At 48.8% G+C, this 19,597-nt stretch overlaps 1 protein-coding gene across 1 annotated transcript; it reads left to right on the top strand.

Annotated features, from left to right (window-relative positions):
• The first annotated feature begins 333 nt into the window (after nt 1–333).
• Nucleotides 334–18,998, top strand: ACVR1B (activin A receptor type 1B). Its single transcript, XM_030037226.1, is given in 10 exon segments — nt 334–496; nt 9,669–9,908; nt 11,087–11,265; nt 11,267–11,336; nt 12,541–12,771; nt 13,160–13,327; nt 13,892–14,048; nt 14,567–14,691; nt 15,363–15,493; nt 15,688–18,998. Coding segments are annotated over 10 exon segments (1,536 nt in total). The 5' UTR covers nt 334–387; the 3' UTR covers nt 15,814–18,998.
• Nucleotides 18,999–19,597: the final 599 nt, after the last annotated feature.

Here is a 19,597-nt window from a genome sequence, read left to right as displayed (position 1 = left end):
TGTGCACACCCGCGCACCCACCCGCGCACCCACCCGCGCACCCGCAGCACGCTGCGGGAGGGCGCGCCGCACGTGCCCCGCGCCCCTCACGGTGCACACGCGTGCACGCTCCGCACACCCACCCGATGGTGCGCCAGCCGCGTGCACACACGCACGCACGCACACCCACACCTGCACGCAAACCACGCACGCAAACCACCGCACACTTCCCCCCCCCCCCCCCCCCAAAATACAATTCCGTATCGGCCGACCCGCAACCTAGCGGGCCCTCCCCTTTAAGAGGCCGTCCCCTTTAAGGCTTTGCCCCGCCCCCAGGCCGCGCGCCGGCGCTCGCCCCTCCCCGCAGGCGCTGGCGGCCGCTCGGCACCGAGGCCGCGGCCGCTCGCCATGGCCGCCCCCCCGCCGCTGCCACCACCCTTCTCCCGCCGGCCCCCGCCGCTTCCCGCCGCCCTACTCTTCGTCCTAATCCTGGCTGGGGCTCTCGGCAGAGCCCGTGGTGAGTGGTGGCCCCCGGGTCCGGCCCGCACCGGGCACAACATGGCGGCGCGCCGCCCCGCCCCCGCCCGGCGCCGTGAGGGGAACCGGAGGCGGCGGGGAGAGGGGGGGGGGGGGGGGGGGTTGCTGAGGGGAAGCGGGGGGGAATCGTGAAGGGAAGTGGGGATCCATGAGGAGAATCGAGGGGGGAGGCGATGCGGGGGGCTGAGGGGAGCGGGGGGGGGGCGGTGAGGAGCGAGCCCGGGCCTGGGGGTGAGGTTGGCGCGGAGGGGGCTGTGGGGTAGGTGAGGGGGAGGCTGAGATTTTAGGGGCGTCCTGGGGGGGGAGGGAAGGGCGTACGAGGGGATTTGGGGGCCTGGAGGTTTTCTGTAGGCTACGGGGAGGGCCCTGGAGGGGGGGGTGCGGACAGGCGGCCCTGGGGGGGGCAGAGGCGGGTGTTTTCAGGCTGCGGAGAAGGAATAGCGGGGGGATCCATGGGCTGGGGCGGTCCTGGGAGGTGGGGGGGGGTACTTTGAAGGTATCAAGGATTTGGTGTAGGGTTGGGCCCCCAGTGTGGTGGGCAGCACCGAGCCCCCGGGGCGGGGGTCGAGCCCGGCTGGGGTGGGGGGCATGTGTAGGGGGTCCTTGAGCTTGTTTGGGGGGCCGTGCCCCCCCCCCCCCCCAGAGGAGACGGTTGTGTGTCTGGAGGGATAACAGCAATTGGGGATGGGGGCCGGAGAGCGGGGTCTCCTCCCAGTGCGGGGGGGGGGGAGTCCTGCGGTGGGAGGGGGATGCTCCGAGGAGGCCCACGCTCGCCTTGGCTTTGGCTGGGAAGAGAAACGGGAGTCTTCCAGCCTGTCTTCAGGACATAACGAAGGAAACTGAAATTTATGGGTTTTTTCCCCAGAGTGAGGAAGAACTGGGAGGGAGGGGAGGGGTCTGTGTGTGTTGGGGTCCTGGGTGCGTGGGTCACCGGGGGTGTTTTGCGGCCCCCGGGAAGTAGAGGCTTGGCAGAGGCTTGGCGTGGGGCAGGCGCTGGAAGGGCGGATCAGCCCCCCGGGGTGGGAAGTGCCACCATGTTGTTGCTGAGCCTCCGTCAGACCTAACGAGTTTGTGGCCTCTTCCCATCGGCCTGTTGACCCAGCAGAGGGGGGGAATTCGGCAGCCCCCCCACGCACCAGAGATTGCAGTGTGTGCTTAATACATAGCCTCTTGGAATCTGTGGTGGTTGGGGTTTTTTTTAAAAGAAACCTTTCTAAAACCCTGTGCCTCTGGATTGTAACAACTGTAAATATTTGTTTGGAGGGAGGTGACTGAGGGAAAACTCTTTGTTTCAGTTGTTTGTTCTGTGGCGATCCTTTTTCTTTACCTGGGGGGGTGCAACCGCTGCCACATCTGGGGAAAGAGTGAGGGGTATCAGCTCCACGCTTTTGAAGAGATTGGCCCTTTTCTCCAGAGGTGGACAAGGCCAAAGCATCTCTGAGCATCTGTTGGCAGGGACAGAGGACAGGCCGGTGGCCTCTCCAGCATCCGAGGCTTCACCGCGCAGTCCATCTCTCTGTGGCTATCAGGGGCGATCGCTGCTTGTGTAACGCAGGTACCTGTTCCAACAGGAGCCGCACTGAAACATTTTTTCTCCTCCCCAATCCTCTTGCCGTTCGTGTTATGTATTACCAACCGACTGTCAGAAGGTAATAACTTTGTGTGTGCAGATCTGGACTTGTTAGCTGCAGAAAATGGCTTTAAACCCCACTAGGGCGGTAGGTTAGGGGTGTATTTGTGAGTCCTGTTGAATCTGGTAATGCAAATGTGCTTTAGGGGAGAGTGGCTGTGCTTTGTTTTAACCTAAAGTAAAATCCAGCCTTGGGAAGGTGGCTCAGCTTTTCTGTGACAAATGGCAAAGCAGGACCAAATGAGACTCATCGCACGTCCGCTCTCAGACTTTCACTCTGCATTTTATATACAGCTGGTGTTTATTTAAAATAAATAAATAAATAAACAGGAAAGGGCCAATTGACTGTGCGTATCTCCTGGAAACTCAGCCGACTATCAGTGGCTTTGATATTGGGCTCTGTAGGACTGGCTATTGTTTCCGCTCAGTATGTGCTGTACATTTTTGTTCGCGCTGTCCGGTAAAAGATGTGAGCTCAGCCTGGCTTCAAGGGCGTGAGGGAGCTGCATTGGTGGAGCTGGGTACAGGATGGCAGGGAACAGGGACTCTAACCCTGTGAATTGTTTGCTGCTTGAGCAGCCATGATGCACGCTCGGTGTGCCTCCTCAGCCAGCAAGGGCTGCCCTTACTGTTGTGCTTTATACAAGAGATCTTAACAGCTGCTTACTTCAGGGTAGGTTGGAAAAACATCCTGATTTCTGCAGTCCTTAGGAGTTGTGAACCTCTGTGTGCATCGGTAAATGGAGTAGAAAACACTCCCCCACGCTCTTTCCTTTAAAAAAAAGGAACAGGGAAAAAAAAGTTGCCTCTGCAGCGATGGTTATAGGTTGCTTGTAGGTAAGCTTTGTTTGCATGCTTCAAATAAAGCAAAAGAATACTGTGGGGGGCAATCTTGGGCCAGCAGATTTTATTATTACCACCTGCTTAAAATATTTACCCGGTTAAATCAGGCAAACTCCGCGTGGTCCATAAGTTATATCTTACAACTTTCCAAGAAAGACTTCTCTAACTGGAAATTAAAAACAGTGTCCAACAAGCATTCTTGAACTCCTTCAGCTCCTTGGCCAGACAGCTTGGATTTTTTTTTCCCTGGGTACGCCGTCCGCTGCCAGTAGTGGATGCTCCGGAAATCGCTATTGCGAAAGGAGTGAAGTAAAACGTCAATTCTCTTAACAGCAAGCAAAGTTCACTGGGTGTTGACCAGTGGAAATATGTTCTCCACCGCACAGCCAGCGCGGTTATCTGAGCAGACCAAGAAGGAATTGCTCATCTCGAGGGAGAACGCTGCGATGGTATTACAGGGATGAAACGTTCACTGGTGCTGAGCTTGTAGAGTTAGACCCTCGTGTGTGAGCAGTCAGTCGTGCAGGGTGGGAGACCTCTTTTGTCCTTATTATTTCAGCCACTGGCTTTCCAGCCTCCCTTTTCTTTGATTGTGGACCCATATTTATTTTTTTTCCATCAGAAAAGCAGACTTCCCTGCGCATTAAAGCCCCTTGACAAAAGCTTGCTTTTCTAGTGCTTGCTGCCTTCTGTGGGCTTCTTGGAAGTAACCTGTGGACCGCTGGGTGCCGGAATATAACTGCACATTAAACAACTTGTTACTTAGACTCTGAAAAAGCATGTGACAATTGCCTGAGAATACGCAGCATTGGTTTTAAGTCTTGAAAGCCATCAATAATGACCTGTGCATCTGCCTTGCCATGCGGCTAGTTTGCAGGACTTTCTTCCACAGTACTGGTATGGTATGGGTGGCTCCTAAACTGGTTTCCTAACAAGTTAAAACACAAAATAGGTGTCAGACCAGAGCCTGGAGAGGGAGTTCAGAGCCATATGTCTGTTTTCTGAGTGGAAGAACAACAGCAGCAGAAATGTCAAGGCTTCTTCTAATTAACCTATTAATGATGAGACTCCTGTCAATTCGCTTATTTAAAATTCATTTAGAAGCTCTCCTTTTGTGTTACCTGAGTAGATGCAGGGAAAGTTCTTCACTTTAAAGGTGAAAGCACGTTCTTTCTGCCTTTTTTTTTTTTTTTTTTCCATTCAGTGTATGTTTTCTCGTCAGCTGTGATGCGTTCATGTCAGGTTCAACCTGTGCCAGGGGACTGCAGCCAGCTTGAAAAAGTTGGGACTCTTGTTTCCAACTTTAAATATCCTAGTATAATTTTTAGTTTCTGGATGACTTGCGTGAAAGTGCTTTTTTCATAGTACTTTGTAGCTAATTTTAACTCTGTTTCATTTAGCAGCAGTGGGTCAGTAGATTTCATAAGCACCAGCAAGGAACAAAAGAAATGTTGAGATCCAAAAGTAGGAGGAGTTGATGGGGCAGCGAGATGTAGGAAAGATATTCAAGGTGGTGGTACTGTATCCACAGAAGAGCAAATCTATACTCATTTCTTCAGCTCCTGTTCTAAGGAAACAGGGGCAGTGTGGGCACCCAGAACTAGCCTTGCACTTGATTTTGGAGGTGGTGGGTGTAGGTGAGCTGACTGGGGCTTGGAGAAAATACTGGTGTGCTATACAAGGTGGGCATTTTGGACTCGGACGTGTCCTAGATAAGGATGTAGGGATCCCAGTTGTTGACCCCAGGCAGCAGAAAAATCGAGGTGAATATAATGGAAAGTAAATCTTTGTTTTTAAAGTCTTCAGCAGATGTCTTTGAGTGTCTTGGGGTCATATGGTTGAAAGAGGAGTATGAAGGGACTCCTGGAACAGACCTCTGCTCCCTTGCCACAAGGGAGTGGATTTTATTCCTAACCTGCTCTTGGGCAAAACACTCTGTGATAAAGGTTATTCTTTATTTATTTCAGCACAGCATATAGCGAAACACTGAAAGGTATTTCTTTCTTCCAAGCATGTTTACACATGTCCCTCTCTTCATTATAGCATCTAAAGAAACAGCAGAGGTACAAACCCAATTGTTTTCCATTTCTCTTGCTAACATTATGCTGCTGCAGCATTAAAACATCACTACCAGATTGGGTCTCATTAAGTTAGGTGCTGTACAGAGACATAATAAATTGCAGCTCCTGTTCCAGAGCCTTATAAAGGCTCAGAAGTCAGGGGAATCATTGTTCTTCCAGCCTTGATTCAAACTGTTGAAAAAGAACAGCAGCTTACAATCTCTGCAAAAATCTGTTTATCTGGTAAATACGTGGGTGGTTATTGGCAATTTTACCAATGATCATCTTCAGGTTAATTATCTTAATACATCTTGATCAGGTAGTGTTTAGCCCTGAGAAGATGTCATTTTGCATAGCACAGCTTCAGGAGATTTTGGAAAATGTATTCCAAAAGGTGGTTAACACCATTACATTAGATTTTGCTGTGAAAGTTTCCCGTCTAGCTGCAGAGACATCTTGACACATGCAATCCTGTGCGAGAATAAATATGTGCAAAATGAGCTCAGATAGTTGCTGGGAAAAAAAAAGAAATGTTCTTTGACTGTCAGAGCTTAATATTTTAGTCTCACTGGAGCCTGGAGCTCTAATCCATGGACCCCCACCTGTTTGTTTGGATTCATTTTGTAAATACGCATCACCTTTAATGGGGGAATTTGGTACAAGAGGGCCTTCTCTTGTTTTCCTCTCTGCTGTAGTTAATGCAAAGGGATACTGATACTTCCATGCCCCTGGTTCCTGCTGGGAGCAATACTGCTGCTGCCTGTAACCCGTGACCCACGCTGTGTACCTCACGGGGAGCAGAAGCAGCTCTCGGGCTCAGGGTGGTCACTTCAAGGAGTACCCGGCCCAGCAGCCGAGCCCTGGGCTGCATTAGTTGAGGATCAGAGAGAGTTTGTCTTTTGGCAGTGCTGACTGACCGCTCTGGTTTTTAGGAAGAGTGGTGAGGACCCACACCGGGCTGGCTCGCTCCTGCGATTGATGTCACGACCGCCTGCACTCTGCCTTGGATTAAATCACAGTGAGGGTTTGCTTCAGTGTAAATACGAGCCTGATCCATCTCTTGAGTGAGAACAAAGCTTTCGTTCTGAGGATCTGAAGCTTAATGTTAGGCTTGTTTAAACAGCTTCTTTAAAGGGTTGGGTTTGTCTCTGAGCAGAATGTCAGAAAGAGTGTGCTGAGCAGATAGAGCAGACTCTGCTGCCAACTTCTGCAGCACCTTCCATGCAGACTCATCCCCGGGCATTCTGCGAGAGGGGAACTCACCGCCCCAGCAGTGTGAACTGCTCTTTTGTTTTCCTTTGCCCCATCTATTTTCTTCAGCCCAGTCAGTTTCTTTTACTAAGTAGATTATATGTTTTGCTCAATAGGAGCTTTTCTTCCCAAATAAAAAGAATGCTCTTGGCATGAAAAATGCTTTTTTTCACTCCTGTCTCCTTTTGCTTAGCCCAGGCCTCCCCGGCTGCTCTCAGGAGCACCCAAGATGCCTGGCGGGGGGCTCTGTGTACCTGTCCATTTTCTGACCCCCACCCAAGGGGAAACAACAGTTGCTTTTTCCTGGCGTCTGGTGCTACTGATATGAGAAGAATTTTCCTTTCTGCTTAATCAAACTTGAAATGCTGGACCAGCGCAGGTTGCCCTGTAATTCTCCTCTCTGACGGAAGCTCCCCGGTTCCCGGCGAGCCCCGGTGCAGACAGGCCTTTCCTCCCTGGCATGGCCGGTGCCTGCAGGAGTGGGGCCCTTCTCTCTGCAGCACTGGCAGCCGGCGGTAGGTGATTCTTGGGGAGGATATGACTCTAGCGATAGTAGATGTATATCCTGAGCTTTTTCGTAATAAAAATAAAGGCAGAGTTGACTTCTGGCTGTGCAAGGGAGGCTGGAGCTGGACTTCAGCTTCTACCTAGGGATCTGACCGTCTTTCCTAAAATTTGAGAGTGCCTACCTGCAGCCTAGAGGTTCTGGACAGGAATATCTGGAAAGCCCCTCGAGGGTCCCTCATGAAAGATATAGAGAAGTACACACGTGTGCTGAAGACTTTGTTTTCTTTGTTCACACTGGTCTCCTTACCATAGGGGGTTTTGAGGTGCAAACATAAGAATTGCTGTTAAAAAAAAGCAGTTGTCTCAAAGGGGGGAACATCAGCCGACACCACCACGAGGTGAAATGAGGCCGTGCTCTGTGGGGCATGCCCCTCCTTAGCAGGAAACTTCTGCTTTCTGTGCAGAACAGATAAGGATCTTCTTACTCTGTCCCTGTGCACTGGGGCTCTGGTATCGTACCTTGCAGGTAAACTGATTTCTTTTTTCTTTTAATTCTACAAATGAAACTGAGCAGATACAACCAGCTCCTCTGCTTTCCTTCTCAAAGGCATTCTTAGTTTCAGGCCACATACTTCAATAAGAAGTTTACAAAACCAGTTTTATTAGTGCATTGAAGTGTTTTGTTTACTTCTGAGCTTCTGGAAGCAAAACTGCTGTAACCTCTATCTTGGGTTTGAGACCTTAGAAATGATTATAACAGGAACAAAGTTCAGTTTTGCTGTATCTAAATTGAGTTGAAAAGAGCCTTCATGGTGAAACATGTGTGGTTGAAATGTTTTTAATTTGTACCTTGAGTTTTTGATAAAGTAATAAAGGAGATGCTTTAAAACACTATTTCCTTTTAAGTATACTTGAAGGTAGGAATGCGCCCTGGCTGCTCTTTCCTTTCTCGCGTTTTCGTAAAATCTCCATTATAATCAACCTTTGTCCCCCGCCAAGCGTGCGTGTTTTTCAGAAGAATTGTATTTTCTGTGCTCTGCTGACCACTGGAAAACGCTGTACTCGGAGCTGTTTGTTGAGTTGAACATTAGTGGGTTTTTTCCTTTCATTATAAAGTTTCCCCTTAAAAGCTGCATAATTGATGGGTATGGTGCTCTCAGCCCTTCTCAATACGGTTCAATCTCAGGGTCTGCCCTGTCCATTTTCTATTCTATGTCCCTTTTCCTTGGCCTATGCTAAGCACATAATAATAAGCTACGTTTGCTCATGATGCTTTTTAAAGATGTCTCACTTAACAGCTCTTCTGGGTTTTTCTGGCATTTTACTGCTTCTGCCGTTTTGAATCTGTTGGTTCAAAACTCACCGGCATCTGCATTTAGCCTGTCTGAAATACTGCAGCCCATCTTGGAGCTGTTAAGTAGCTCACAACAACAGCTAGGAAATGAAGAGCACAGTGTCCAGAGAGAATTAAGTGAATAGTAATGCAATTAGCCTAACTGATTTACCTAGGACACTGGTGATAAGGGATAATGGGTGTCTTCCTCCTAAACGAACCCTGAGGTTGATCAGGACCTGCTTGTTTTTCGTTAAGCTCAAGGTAACATGCCCCCAGCAGCGTAATGCTCCACTGTGCTTTGGACCGTGTGCTGGCTGGGAGCAAGAGGCTCTTCCAGTGCCATGAATATCCTTGAATACTGATGCTCCTTAAATCTGCTGGTTGCCAGAGACGGTATGGCTGAGGGCTCAGCATTTCCATTGCCCCACGGGAAGGTGGCTGACACACACACACGAGTGTTGACAGTGACTTTGGTGTATGGCTTTAGACCGAGAGGATGCAAGCAGACATAGAGGATTTAGCTATCGGACTGGGGAGAGTTAACTGTGGTGGTTGTATCTTTTAAAACACTTCTTCAAACTCTCTCTACCTGAAAGACCATTTCTGCAGCGGGTAAGTACATGTTTCTGAATCCCTCCGGGGAGGCTGAAAGATCTGATGAAAGCTGAAGAAAATACTGCGTGCTGCTAAACAAGCCCCACCCTTCTTCTTGACATTGTTGTATTCGCTCTTTGTTCCCAAGGATGGCGATGCCTGGGGATTTGCTTACAGTTTTTCAGGCAGCTTGAGAAAAGCACAGTGACAGCTGGGAGGCGGAAAAATGTGGGAATCTGCCTTGGAGTTTCTCCTTCGCTCTTTACCCAAATAAACTTCGTGGAGAGCAGGCAAAAAGCCAGGAATTTATTTGACCCAAGGTAGTGTCTCGGATCAGGAAAGCAGTTACTAAATAAGTGGCTGATCTAGTTGGGTGTGGCATGCTTGGCTTGTGTAGTCAGTTTGAATTGGTTTTGTTTTGGCATCTGCCAACTGTTTGTTGTCTCCCGCAAGCTGGGGTGGTCGTCCCTCGCTAACCCATAACGGGCAGCTCATCTTCGGCGTAGCTGAGGAAGCCTGGACAGTGAGTTTGGGTGAAATCAAGTCTGTCAGTTTGAGTAATTGTTGTTTTCAATTTGAATTCTGACCCTAGGTTGGGTTGGGAGTGGATCTCAGTAAAATCTAGCCTAGTTTGCAGAGGTGACTTGGGTCATCACTGTTAGTGGTTGCAACAGGGGCAGAAAAAAGGGCTGTCTGGACAGTCATCTTCTGGAAAGGCTCCTCTGCTTCCACATTGTATTTTGTGCTTAAATTGGGTTCTTGCGGGTCTGAAATACTGAGTATGACTTGTTCTGTTCCTAAAGCCAGTTCTTCCTGAGCCTAAGAATGGCCTGTTCCTTCTGAAATGGGAAATTTAAAGAAAGTTTTCTCTTGTTTGAGGATTTGGTCTCCAGTGAGTTTTAAGAAGGAGGTCTTGGTTTGCTTTCTGCAGCTTTGACATGTTTGTGCTCCGACTGCAAACAAGCAAACTCCACGTGTGAAACGGACGGTGCGTGCATGGTCTCAGTCTTCAACCTGGATGGTGTTAAACATCACGTTCGGACCTGCATTCCTGAAGCAAAATTGATTCCTGCTGGGAAACCCTTCTATTGTCTGAGTTCAGAAGATCTGCGTAATACTCACTGCTGCTACTCTGATTTTTGCAACAAAATTGATTTAATGGTTCCCAGTGGTGAGTAGAGAGCTAAATAAATGGTCTGTTTGAAGTGGGGAGGAGAGAAGCTGTCTGTTTGGGATTGGGAATAAGGAGTTCTCGGCCCTGTTTTCACTTCTTCCCTTAGGTTGCTGTGTGAACTTGAGCACTAGGTTTATTTCCTTGATCTGTAAAGTGGAAATAATAACAAACTACTTCAAATTAAAATGTGAAGTTGCTTGAACTCCCCTGTGGCCGACAAAATGTCACCAGATGATGAGGTTGTACTTAGGGTAGGAGAAGCTTCCAAAGTTTGGGGAATATAAGCTTCTGCTGCATGATGCTCTGTGCCTGCAGTGGCCTGAGGATGGTGCGTGTTCCCTGGGCACAGCTTGGATCCCTTTTCTGGCACTGGGTTGCGCTGTAGCCTGCCTTTTATCGGACAGAGTGGCTTTCCTTCTTCTAGGACTGCAGATCTTTTCAGTGATGAGCCACGAGTATGGGAATGTTGCAGCAGCTTCAGAGTAAAGTGTGTGGGGTGGAGGGGTGCCCAGATTCTGAATACACAAAGAAGCAGAAGCAGCCCTGCCTTTGAGTGAGGGTGTGGGAAACGTCTGCATCTTTCTAATTCCTGGGACAGAGAGGGCATGTGGTACTTCCTCATACCTCGTTAACTCTCCGTTTTGGGCTGTTATTTAGTGGGTCATATGAAGACTGCAGTATCCATTTTCCTTGGGTGCAGTGGGGAAGTCTTATCTGTTCTCAAAAAGACAAATAATTGTTGTCTTCAGGTACGAGTCTTCACTGGGTGTTACAGGGCAAAGGGGAGAGAGGGAGAAATGAGTCCTTATTGACTGGTGGCTTTTTCTCCCACTTGGAGGGTTCAAGTGGAAGGCAAAATGCGGGCTGTTCTAGCAAATTTAGCCCAGAACAGGCTCCTGTCCTCTTTTTAAATAGCAAGTGCCAATAAACCCTGATCCCACAACTGAAGCACCATCTTCTTTGGGGGGTTTTAGCTGTAGTTTGCCTGGTGACTTGATCAGTCCCATGTTAACGCTTTTACTTGATGTGTCCTCTGCCATCCTGGAACAGCAAGCTAAAATTGTCCAGGCTCTGAGAGGATAATTAAAACACAAGAAGAAAGTCCTTAAAGAATGCTTGTGAAGGAGTGATAATTTTCTAAAAGTGTCTGGTTTTCTCCTCCCTTTCCTCTCAAGGACACCTGAAAGATAACGAACCCCCATCGAGCTGGGGTCCTGTGGAGCTGGTGGCAGTGATTGCCGGACCTGTCTTCCTTGTGTTTGTTGTCATGATCATAGTAGTCTTTGTTTTTCATCACCACCAACGAGTCTATCACAATCGTCAGCGGCTGGACATGGAAGACCCCTCTTGTGAAAATGTGCCTGTCGAAGGATAAGACCTTGCAAGATCTAGTCTACGATCTCTCCACCTCTGGCTCTGGCTCAGGTATTAAGATATGACTGGAAATGACGAATGAGAACTTGTAATTGTAATGGAGTAGTCTGTTCTGGGCTCCTGGTTGCCACAGCTTTGCATGGCTGCAAGCCCGTTGCCTCATCAGCCCATTCAGGTTGCCCTGTCATGAGTAATGTGGAGGGCGTGTTTTAAATTCAGTCATGCGGTGGATGCTGTAGCCACAGCCCCCGGTCAGTGTTCAGTGCTTAGGCTAGTTAAGAGCAATAGTTCAACTCCTCCTTAACTGCTGATGTGTAAAAATAGTTTTGTGTAGCTTTCCTCCATTTCTGCAAGAGGATAACTCTTAGCCCTGGAACTAGATTTGGGTTGGAAACAGACATTAACTGCTAACCTGTGGGTTGTTGGCTTTCAAAGGAGGATGCAGGATGTCACCTGCGTCAAAGCTGGCAGGAAAATGGGAACCATCCCAGCAGCTGAAAATTTTATAGTGTGCAAATACTGCATTTGCACAGCCCATTTCATTTCAAAGAATCCTTGGGTCTTCCAAAGTGAACAATGTCCACTGTTCACTTCTGTAGCACTTAAATCATCTCCAGAACAGACAGGGAAGTCATAGTTTTATTCATGACTTTGAGCTATGAGAGCAGTTAGGTTAAAAAAAAAAAAAAAGTATTTTGCAGCAGATGGAAACTGTAGGATAATCCGCAGAGGGAGAGAATATAGCAACCTGATATTTGACCAGGGAATAAACCTTTAGCACCACATCTGCTATATATAAAATGTTTTGGGATCTCTTCTGTACGCACTCTCAGCAGGTAAGCTCTGTAGTTTATGTAAGAGGTGGCAGCTATGTTAGGACTCCTTTTTTTAAGGGAACTTCTGGGGTTTTACTGCTTTTTAGCAGAGTCTGTCTTCAACGAGTTCCATTCTTTGCATATTCAGGCTAAAGTTACTTTGATCTGCCATAGAGCAGAAGTTCCCCAACTGCTCTGTGCCTAATCACTGGTGGTTTGCAAGCTACTTCAAAGTGATATGCAGATGCTGCCCAAGCAGCCAAATGGCACATCCTACGCAGGAGCTACCACCATTTGCTGGTTTGGGTCTTGCTTAGGCTGCTGGTTGTTATCAAATGTAGAGCCTTCTAGGTTTGATGATGCTCTACTTCAGACTCTGGGGTTTCAGGAGTTTTCTTTTGCTGCGACAGGCATTCATTCCTCCAATTTCTTGTCCGTAGGTTTGCCGCTTTTTGTCCAACGGACTGTGGCTCGGACGATTGTCCTTCAGGAGATAATTGGTAAAGGCCGCTTCGGGGAAGTGTGGCGTGGCAGGTGGCGTGGAGGTGACGTAGCTGTAAAAATCTTCTCTTCACGTGAGGAGCGTTCCTGGTTTAGGGAAGCAGAAATATACCAAACCGTTATGTTGCGACATGAGAACATCCTGGGATTTATTGCTGCGGATAACAAAGGTAAAAAGTGCCCCAGTCCTGAGACCAGAGACTTCACCAGCATGCAGTCTGCTCCTGGGACTTGCATTTCTTCACTTGGATTTACAATTAGATGGTTAAAGAAAACTGTCAGCGTGCTTTTCAAATAGCTACGTATTTGAATGTTTCTTGCCAAAAGACGGTAAAATTACTGCTGTTGTTGAGAGGCACGATGGTGCATTAGCTGTACCTTACAAAGTTGTGTTTTGCCTTAAAGTTCTTTACCTTATTTGCCCCCAGGTTGGCTGTTGAGCTGTAGTCTTACCCAGCAGCTCTTCTCTGTACCAAAAAGATGGGGTGCAAAATGCTTGATGGTTGTGTGCCATCCCTGTGTTGCATCTGTCTGAGCACAGTCTCTTTCCTGCTGCAGATAATGGAACATGGACTCAGCTGTGGCTCGTCTCTGATTACCATGAGCATGGATCTCTCTTTGACTACCTTAATCGATACACGGTGACTATTGAGGGGATGATCAAGCTCGCCCTGTCTGCTGCTAGCGGGCTGGCCCATCTACACATGGAGATTGTGGGCACTCAGGGTAAGAGCAGGGTTTGAAAAGGTGCTGGGAATTCTTGAGGGGAGAATAAAGCAGAATTGACGAGGGGGACTGATGTGCTGCACAGAAAACACTGGCTGATTCAGCCCAGATTCATCTGGTCAGTATTGACTAGAAATAGAGTGATTACTTTGGCTGGATGCAAAGTGGGTTAGCCTTGTGCTAGCTCCTGGGAGTTATATCAGCATTTCACATCCCCATCCTAAAATTGGTGCTACTTGGGTGGGATGTTACTGCAGGCGGCAGCAGAATTACAAACTCCTTACATCCACATCAACATGTCTGATGCCTGGGACGATGGGAGTTGATGTCCCTCTTGAGGCCTCTGGATGCTACTGCATCAGCAGTGCCTCCGAAGCGTAAGTGGGGCCTTTGCATACCACAGGCTATCAGCACTGCTCTGTTCTTCAGTGTATCCAAACAGGAAAATGTGTTGCAACACTGAGAGTTTAACTAACGCCCTGAAATCCGGTACGGCCTCTGCCAGTGTGACTAACAGATTTCACCAGACCTTGACCTCCGCTACTTTTTATTTTGCTCTGTTAGGAAAGCCTGGGATTGCTCACAGAGACCTGAAATCCAAAAACATCTTGGTGAAGAAGAATGGCACATGTGCCATCGCTGACCTTGGTCTGGCCGTCCGGCATGATTCGGTTACGGATACGATTGATATTGCACCAAATCAAAGGGTCGGAACCAAACGGTAGGAGAACGGCGTTCTTGGCCAGCATTTGAAGGCATCGGAGTGTGACTAGCAAATGGTTGAGCTGCTGGTTGAGCACTGCTGAAATTCTCTCTCTTAAGCATTTCCAAGTGTCTCACAGAGCGTCAGCATTGTGCCCAGATTGATGTTGAAGGGACGTCAGTACCTTTGTCTCCAGGTGCCATCAAGCTGAGAGGTGTAGGCCAGCTATGTAAACTCAGCACCAGGGAGCTCCTATAATACTTGACAACAAGCTTGGCATTCTCAAAAGCCTTTTGGGGCCTGCTGCCTGGAGCCCGATGTGCTTTTGGACGTTTTTACGTCTTTCCCAACTTGCTATTCTTTCTGAGTTATTTCATTCACTCTATTAGACCATGGGGCCCAGTTCTGTTCTGATTAAGGCTGTGCAGAGCAGAGTTTTGTCTGCTGGGAAGTGCTGTGTGGGAAAACTTGCCATTTACTGTTTTCTGGAGAATGCCCTCTCAAAATTAACATGCTGTTCCTTTTCTGTTCGGCAGATACATGGCCCCTGAAGTCTTGGATGAAACCATTAACATGAAGCATTTTGATTCATTTAAATGTGCCGATATCTATGCCTTGGGCTTGGTCTACTGGGAGATTGCTCGAAGGTGCAATGCAGGAGGTAATACCCTGTGTGTGCTCGTGCCATTGGCTTGGCTTGCTCCTGGGTTTCCCAGCCTTGGTGTTTCTGTTGATCAGGTGTTGGTGAGGTCTGAGGGACCCTGGAGAACAGGGCTGCAGGACGATATGTCTGTGTGTGTTGCTGCCGAGGGAGTTAATCCTCCTCCTGCCGAGGAGTGACCCACGACTGCCGTTAGGACTGGCCTAGGTGGGGAAGTGGGGGTTAATGTTCTGACTGGTGGCTGATGTTCCTTTGGGTGGATTTTAAGGAAGCAGTGGTGCTGATTTGGTGGGTGACTTTCTTCCCCTGAATCGGTATAAATGAGTGTCTTGGCACATGCAGCTGCAGGCAGGAGTGCAGCACCATCGTGCATGTGACAGTCCTGCTGCCTTCGTCTCAGTCGAGATTCAGTGACCCTGCCTCTGTGCTGGGAGGTGTTGATCACAGCATGCTGACTCTGTTCCAGTTTGGGCAGCTGCATTTTATTTCCCTGAATTTTTCTTGTAAACTCAAATCCCAGATTCTTCATTTCTGTTCTAAATAACTGCAAAGTGTTGACGCATCTCAGCAATGAGTCATGTAGTCCAAACCAGTATCAGTCTGCCTTCAGTGAGCACTGTAGTAATGATCCGTTCTCCCAGGAATTGCATTTCCCCTTCTCTGCCTTTCAGGTATCCACGAAGAGTATCAGCTTCCGTACTATGACCTTGTACCCTCTGATCCTTCTATTGAGGAGATGCGGAAGGTCGTATGTGATCAGAAATTACGGCCTAATATCCCGAACTGGTGGCAAAGCTACGAGGTAAGGTCTGCTTTCATCTTCACGTCCCGTTCCCCCTCAGTAAGGTGAGTAAAGAGTAAGTACTGTAAGTTGAGCTCCAATTTTAGGAGGTGTGGAGGCTGTATCAGTGTCCAGCCAGGCAGCAGCAGCCTGGCAGACCGACTCGGGGTCAGGGGAGAGGAGAGCACTGACATCTGCCACTGTTTCTTGCCTAGGCACTACGGGTGATGGGTAAGATGATGCGAGAGTGCTGGTACGCCAACGGAGCGGCTCGACTCACCGCCCTCCGCATTAAGAAAACCCTCTCACAGCTCAGTGTCCAGGAAGATGTGAAAATCTAGGCTCTGAGCCCCAGCAGGAGGAAACTGCACACAAGCTGCCATGCTAGAGTAGACGTGTGATGGAGGCCTACCTCGTGTTTCTGCCCAATCTACTGCTACCAACCAGACAGCGTGACCTACAGGCTGCTAGGTGGGGTGACGGAGCCTATTGAATTGCTCTCTTCCCTGCTTGGGTATGAAACAATCAGAAACCTTTTATGATCACCTCCTGACAGCGTGAAGACTTGAGAGGGACTTAACCTGAGGGATCTCAGCCATGATTGTAACTCTTGTTTCTTTAATGGAAATCCCTGTAAAGTTCAGTGCACGCGGTGCACCCGTTGGCAGTGTTTGAGGCCAGGGTGCTAGGTGCTGGGAGTGGGAAGGGAAAGGGAAGGTTTTCTTGCCGTACTCTGAGGATTTTTCCAGGGACTGGCACGTTAATGCAGAAAAAGCATTTGCAAAACAAATGGTGCTCCCTTCTGAGAGGCTGAGCCTGAACAGTTTATCAGCTTCATGAAACCTTTTCCCTCCTTTTTCTTAAGCTTGAAAAATTCTAAGTCAAAAACAGAAATCTGACTGGCTGTCAGTGTGCGCAATGGTGTATGCATGCGCAAGGTGCGCGTGTCCCCTGTGCCTGTTCATCTCCTTCCGTAGACGTGCAGTGTCTGCCCGTAGGGTGGCTCATCTCTGTTCGTGCTTTCTGTGCATGTGCAAATCTAGAGTGTCCTTTTTTTGAGCTGTGCGCGCTGGTGCTCTCCTTGTTGAGTAGTGAGCATTGTCTAGCTTGGACAGGCTGCTTAAAACAAGATCCTTAGCTCTCCGATGGGTGCTGTGGCCTTGCTGTCCATATGCCGGCTGCAGGAACTTCCCATCAGGTTGCCTCACTGCCACCCCCTCCCTTTTTTAAGACAAAACAAATGAGGAACTGACTTCACTCCTGGAATCCAGGTTTTTTGTCTTGAGCCCCTGGGATTTGTAATTCTTGGTAGAGTGGAAAGAGAGACCTGGGGCGGGGGGAGATGCCACGGAGCTGAGATGCATGTCAGAGATAGAGCAGGCACTGCGCCAGGCTGGAAGGAGACCAGGCCATGGGGAAATGCAGGAGACTGTTCTCATAGGAATGCCAATTCCCGAGTCCACCATCCAGGCACCCTCGCAGGCACGCTCAGCAGCGTGGGGCCTGAGCTGCAGGGAGCTGGGTGCCTGGGTGTGCCCTGCACCTCCCGAGAGGCATTTGGTGCCTGGCAGGATCTGACAGCGGGGTGTGGGTTTGGAAATCAATGTCCATCTTTTTAATATACATATATAAATATCTCATAATCTGGAAGTGGCTGTGTATAACTTGTGGGGTGGGGGGAACTGCATGAATTTTCTTTTGATTAAATGCCGAATCAGGGTGAAGTAGAGTTGCTTTGACTGTTGTCTACAGCTGGGCCTAGCAAAAATGGAAGTAGCTGAGGGCTGAGTCTGTCGTGCTGATTGCAGCATTAAAGGCAGTCTGGGAAGTGCCGTTTGTTTGGTGGTTAGGTCAGTATCTACGGTATATAACTCTGAAGCCATAACTTTTAACTGGAGTGGTTTTGATTATTTTTTTTTTTATTATTATTATTTTATGGGAGGGTCTGGATTTTAACTTTTTTTAATATTGTTAATTCTTTATAAGAGAAGAAAAACAATCTATAATTATTACCTCTTGACCTGTTTGTTTGTAAAGAAATCACTGCAAAAAAAGAAAAAAAACCAAATGCACACAGCTCGATTTACACTGGAACTGTTTCTACTCAAACCTTGCGCCTGCTCTGTAAGGTGAGGTTTCATCTCTGCTCCGGCCACCGGGGTTAACTTTTTTTTTTTTTTTAAACACTCTGTTCTTGCTGTCTGTGTATCTGTCCATGTGTCCGTCTTCCCCCAGACTCCCTATCTTGTCTGTGACTTTGTGTAAAGTGAGGAGTGTGTTTTTTGCATCGTGTTTGGAGCCATTTTGCATCCTCCCGCAGAGTTTAGCGGTTGGGTGGTGCAGAGCTGTTGTGGGAGGGCCAGCAGACTTCGGGCTGGTTCATGGAGCAGTGTGGAGTGTACGCTTTGTGAATGTACAGCTTCCCTTCCCTTTCCGATTTGTTCTGACTCATGTCTCAGCCAGAGGTTACCCTGTGTGTCTCCAGTACCGTACGTCCCTTAACCAAACCCTTCTGCATTTAGAAACCCGAGGTGGTGGGCACTTCACAGGTACCCTAAAGACTCTTCAGCTGCTGTAACAGGACCCTGGCGATGGCCCATCCTGGCGGGTTGGGGAGGAAGTCTTAGCGACTGTGAAATAAACTGCCATAGGAAAGCCCATCACGCCGGTAGGTACGTCTGCTGCGCGCTCCTCCGTGAGCACTGCGGGCTCTTGTTTCCGAGTACGAGTCTCCCGTCCCTGTTAACTGTGCAGGCTGCTTCTCGAGGACATTAAATCAGCTACGTAACTTGCACTGACTCTCTCACCCACCCCTCCAACTGTAGCCACACATGCATCTGCCTCAGCGCTAAACCAAACAGCAGACAGCGGAGCGGTGTCAGACCGGATAAGGTTAGAAGGGGTGAGGGCAGGGCGACAGGGTATCCCCTATAAGCAGGATTGCAGAAGAAGCCTTGTTTGTAGAGAGATGCCATCATGAGATGGTCAAAACCGAGGAGGAGAATCCGAGATGGGAACGCTGACTATGTAGCATTTATACAGCACTTTTCATGCAAACATGTGCCAGGGAGGTGCAGTGCTTACTTAGCTGACTGGTAGCAAACATAGGAATCGCTGCCCGGCTCAGAGGGAGCTGCAGCAGCTGTGGAAAAAAATGCAACACTACAGACAGTTCAGGACAAGAGACCGACGCCGCAGCAGTTCAAAACGAGGAGGGGAGATGTCAGATACTCGAGGGCAAATGGTGTTGGGGGGAGGCAGAGGTACGGAGCTTGTGCTTCTCGTCTGTGGTGCAGGGTTAATCAGTGGTACGCTGGCTTCAGAACAGATCTCTTGGTACTTATCTGCCCCTTTTATTTGTTTGGTTTTGTATATTTTATTAGAAACGGACTGTAAAATAGCCACTTAGACACTTTACCTCTTCAGTATGCAAATGTAAATACAATGTAATATAGGAAATCTTTTGTTTAATATAAAACAAGGCTGTCGATTTCTGCTGTACATTATTAAAAGTTTGTTTTATTCACGTGAGGTGTTGGAGTCTCTCGCGGTTTGCTGCAAAGGGTTAGCTGTGGCATAGAGGGGTAGGAACTGAGCAGCAAAGACTGGCAGAGCTTACAGTCCCCCAGTCCCCGGAGAAGCGTGGGGGGGGGGGGGGGGGGTGGGTTCATCCGCAGCTAAAAAAAATCTCCCTGGGAATCCTGCTTGCCAAATCTTCATGTTGAACATTCCCCTTATTAGCAGAGATGCAGCTTCCATCGTCCGCTGTGCGCTCAGGGGATGTCTTCGTTGTAGCAGAGGTGAGGTGAGGATGTGGCAGAGCGGGATTTCCAACCCACACAGGGACGAGCAGCTGAAATCCGGTCTCCCTCTCTGGGGGACAGTAATTGGAAGCAGGAGGGGGTATGGCAGGCAGGTCCCCGAAGCATCTCCCTGGGTTTCTGTACATGGAGCCGCAGCTTCAAAGAAGGATAAATCTTAGTCCAAACTGCCCAGCACCCCTATAAAATCCTGTTTGCTCGGAGGGCAAGCAGTGCTGTGCAAACTACCCCCACTAATTCTCCCTAATTAGAGCCTCCCGTGAATGAGCATGTTGTGAGCGGATCAAGGGGAAAATCCGTCGGG

Source organism: Aquila chrysaetos, chromosome 15, assembly GCF_900496995.4.
Source record: "Aquila chrysaetos chrysaetos chromosome 15, bAquChr1.4, whole genome shotgun sequence".
In the NCBI taxonomy this organism is placed as follows: Eukaryota; Metazoa; Chordata; class Aves; order Accipitriformes; family Accipitridae; genus Aquila; species Aquila chrysaetos.
The sequence above is the reverse complement of the archived record's forward strand: the minus strand, read 5'-3'. Positions and strand labels throughout refer to the sequence as shown.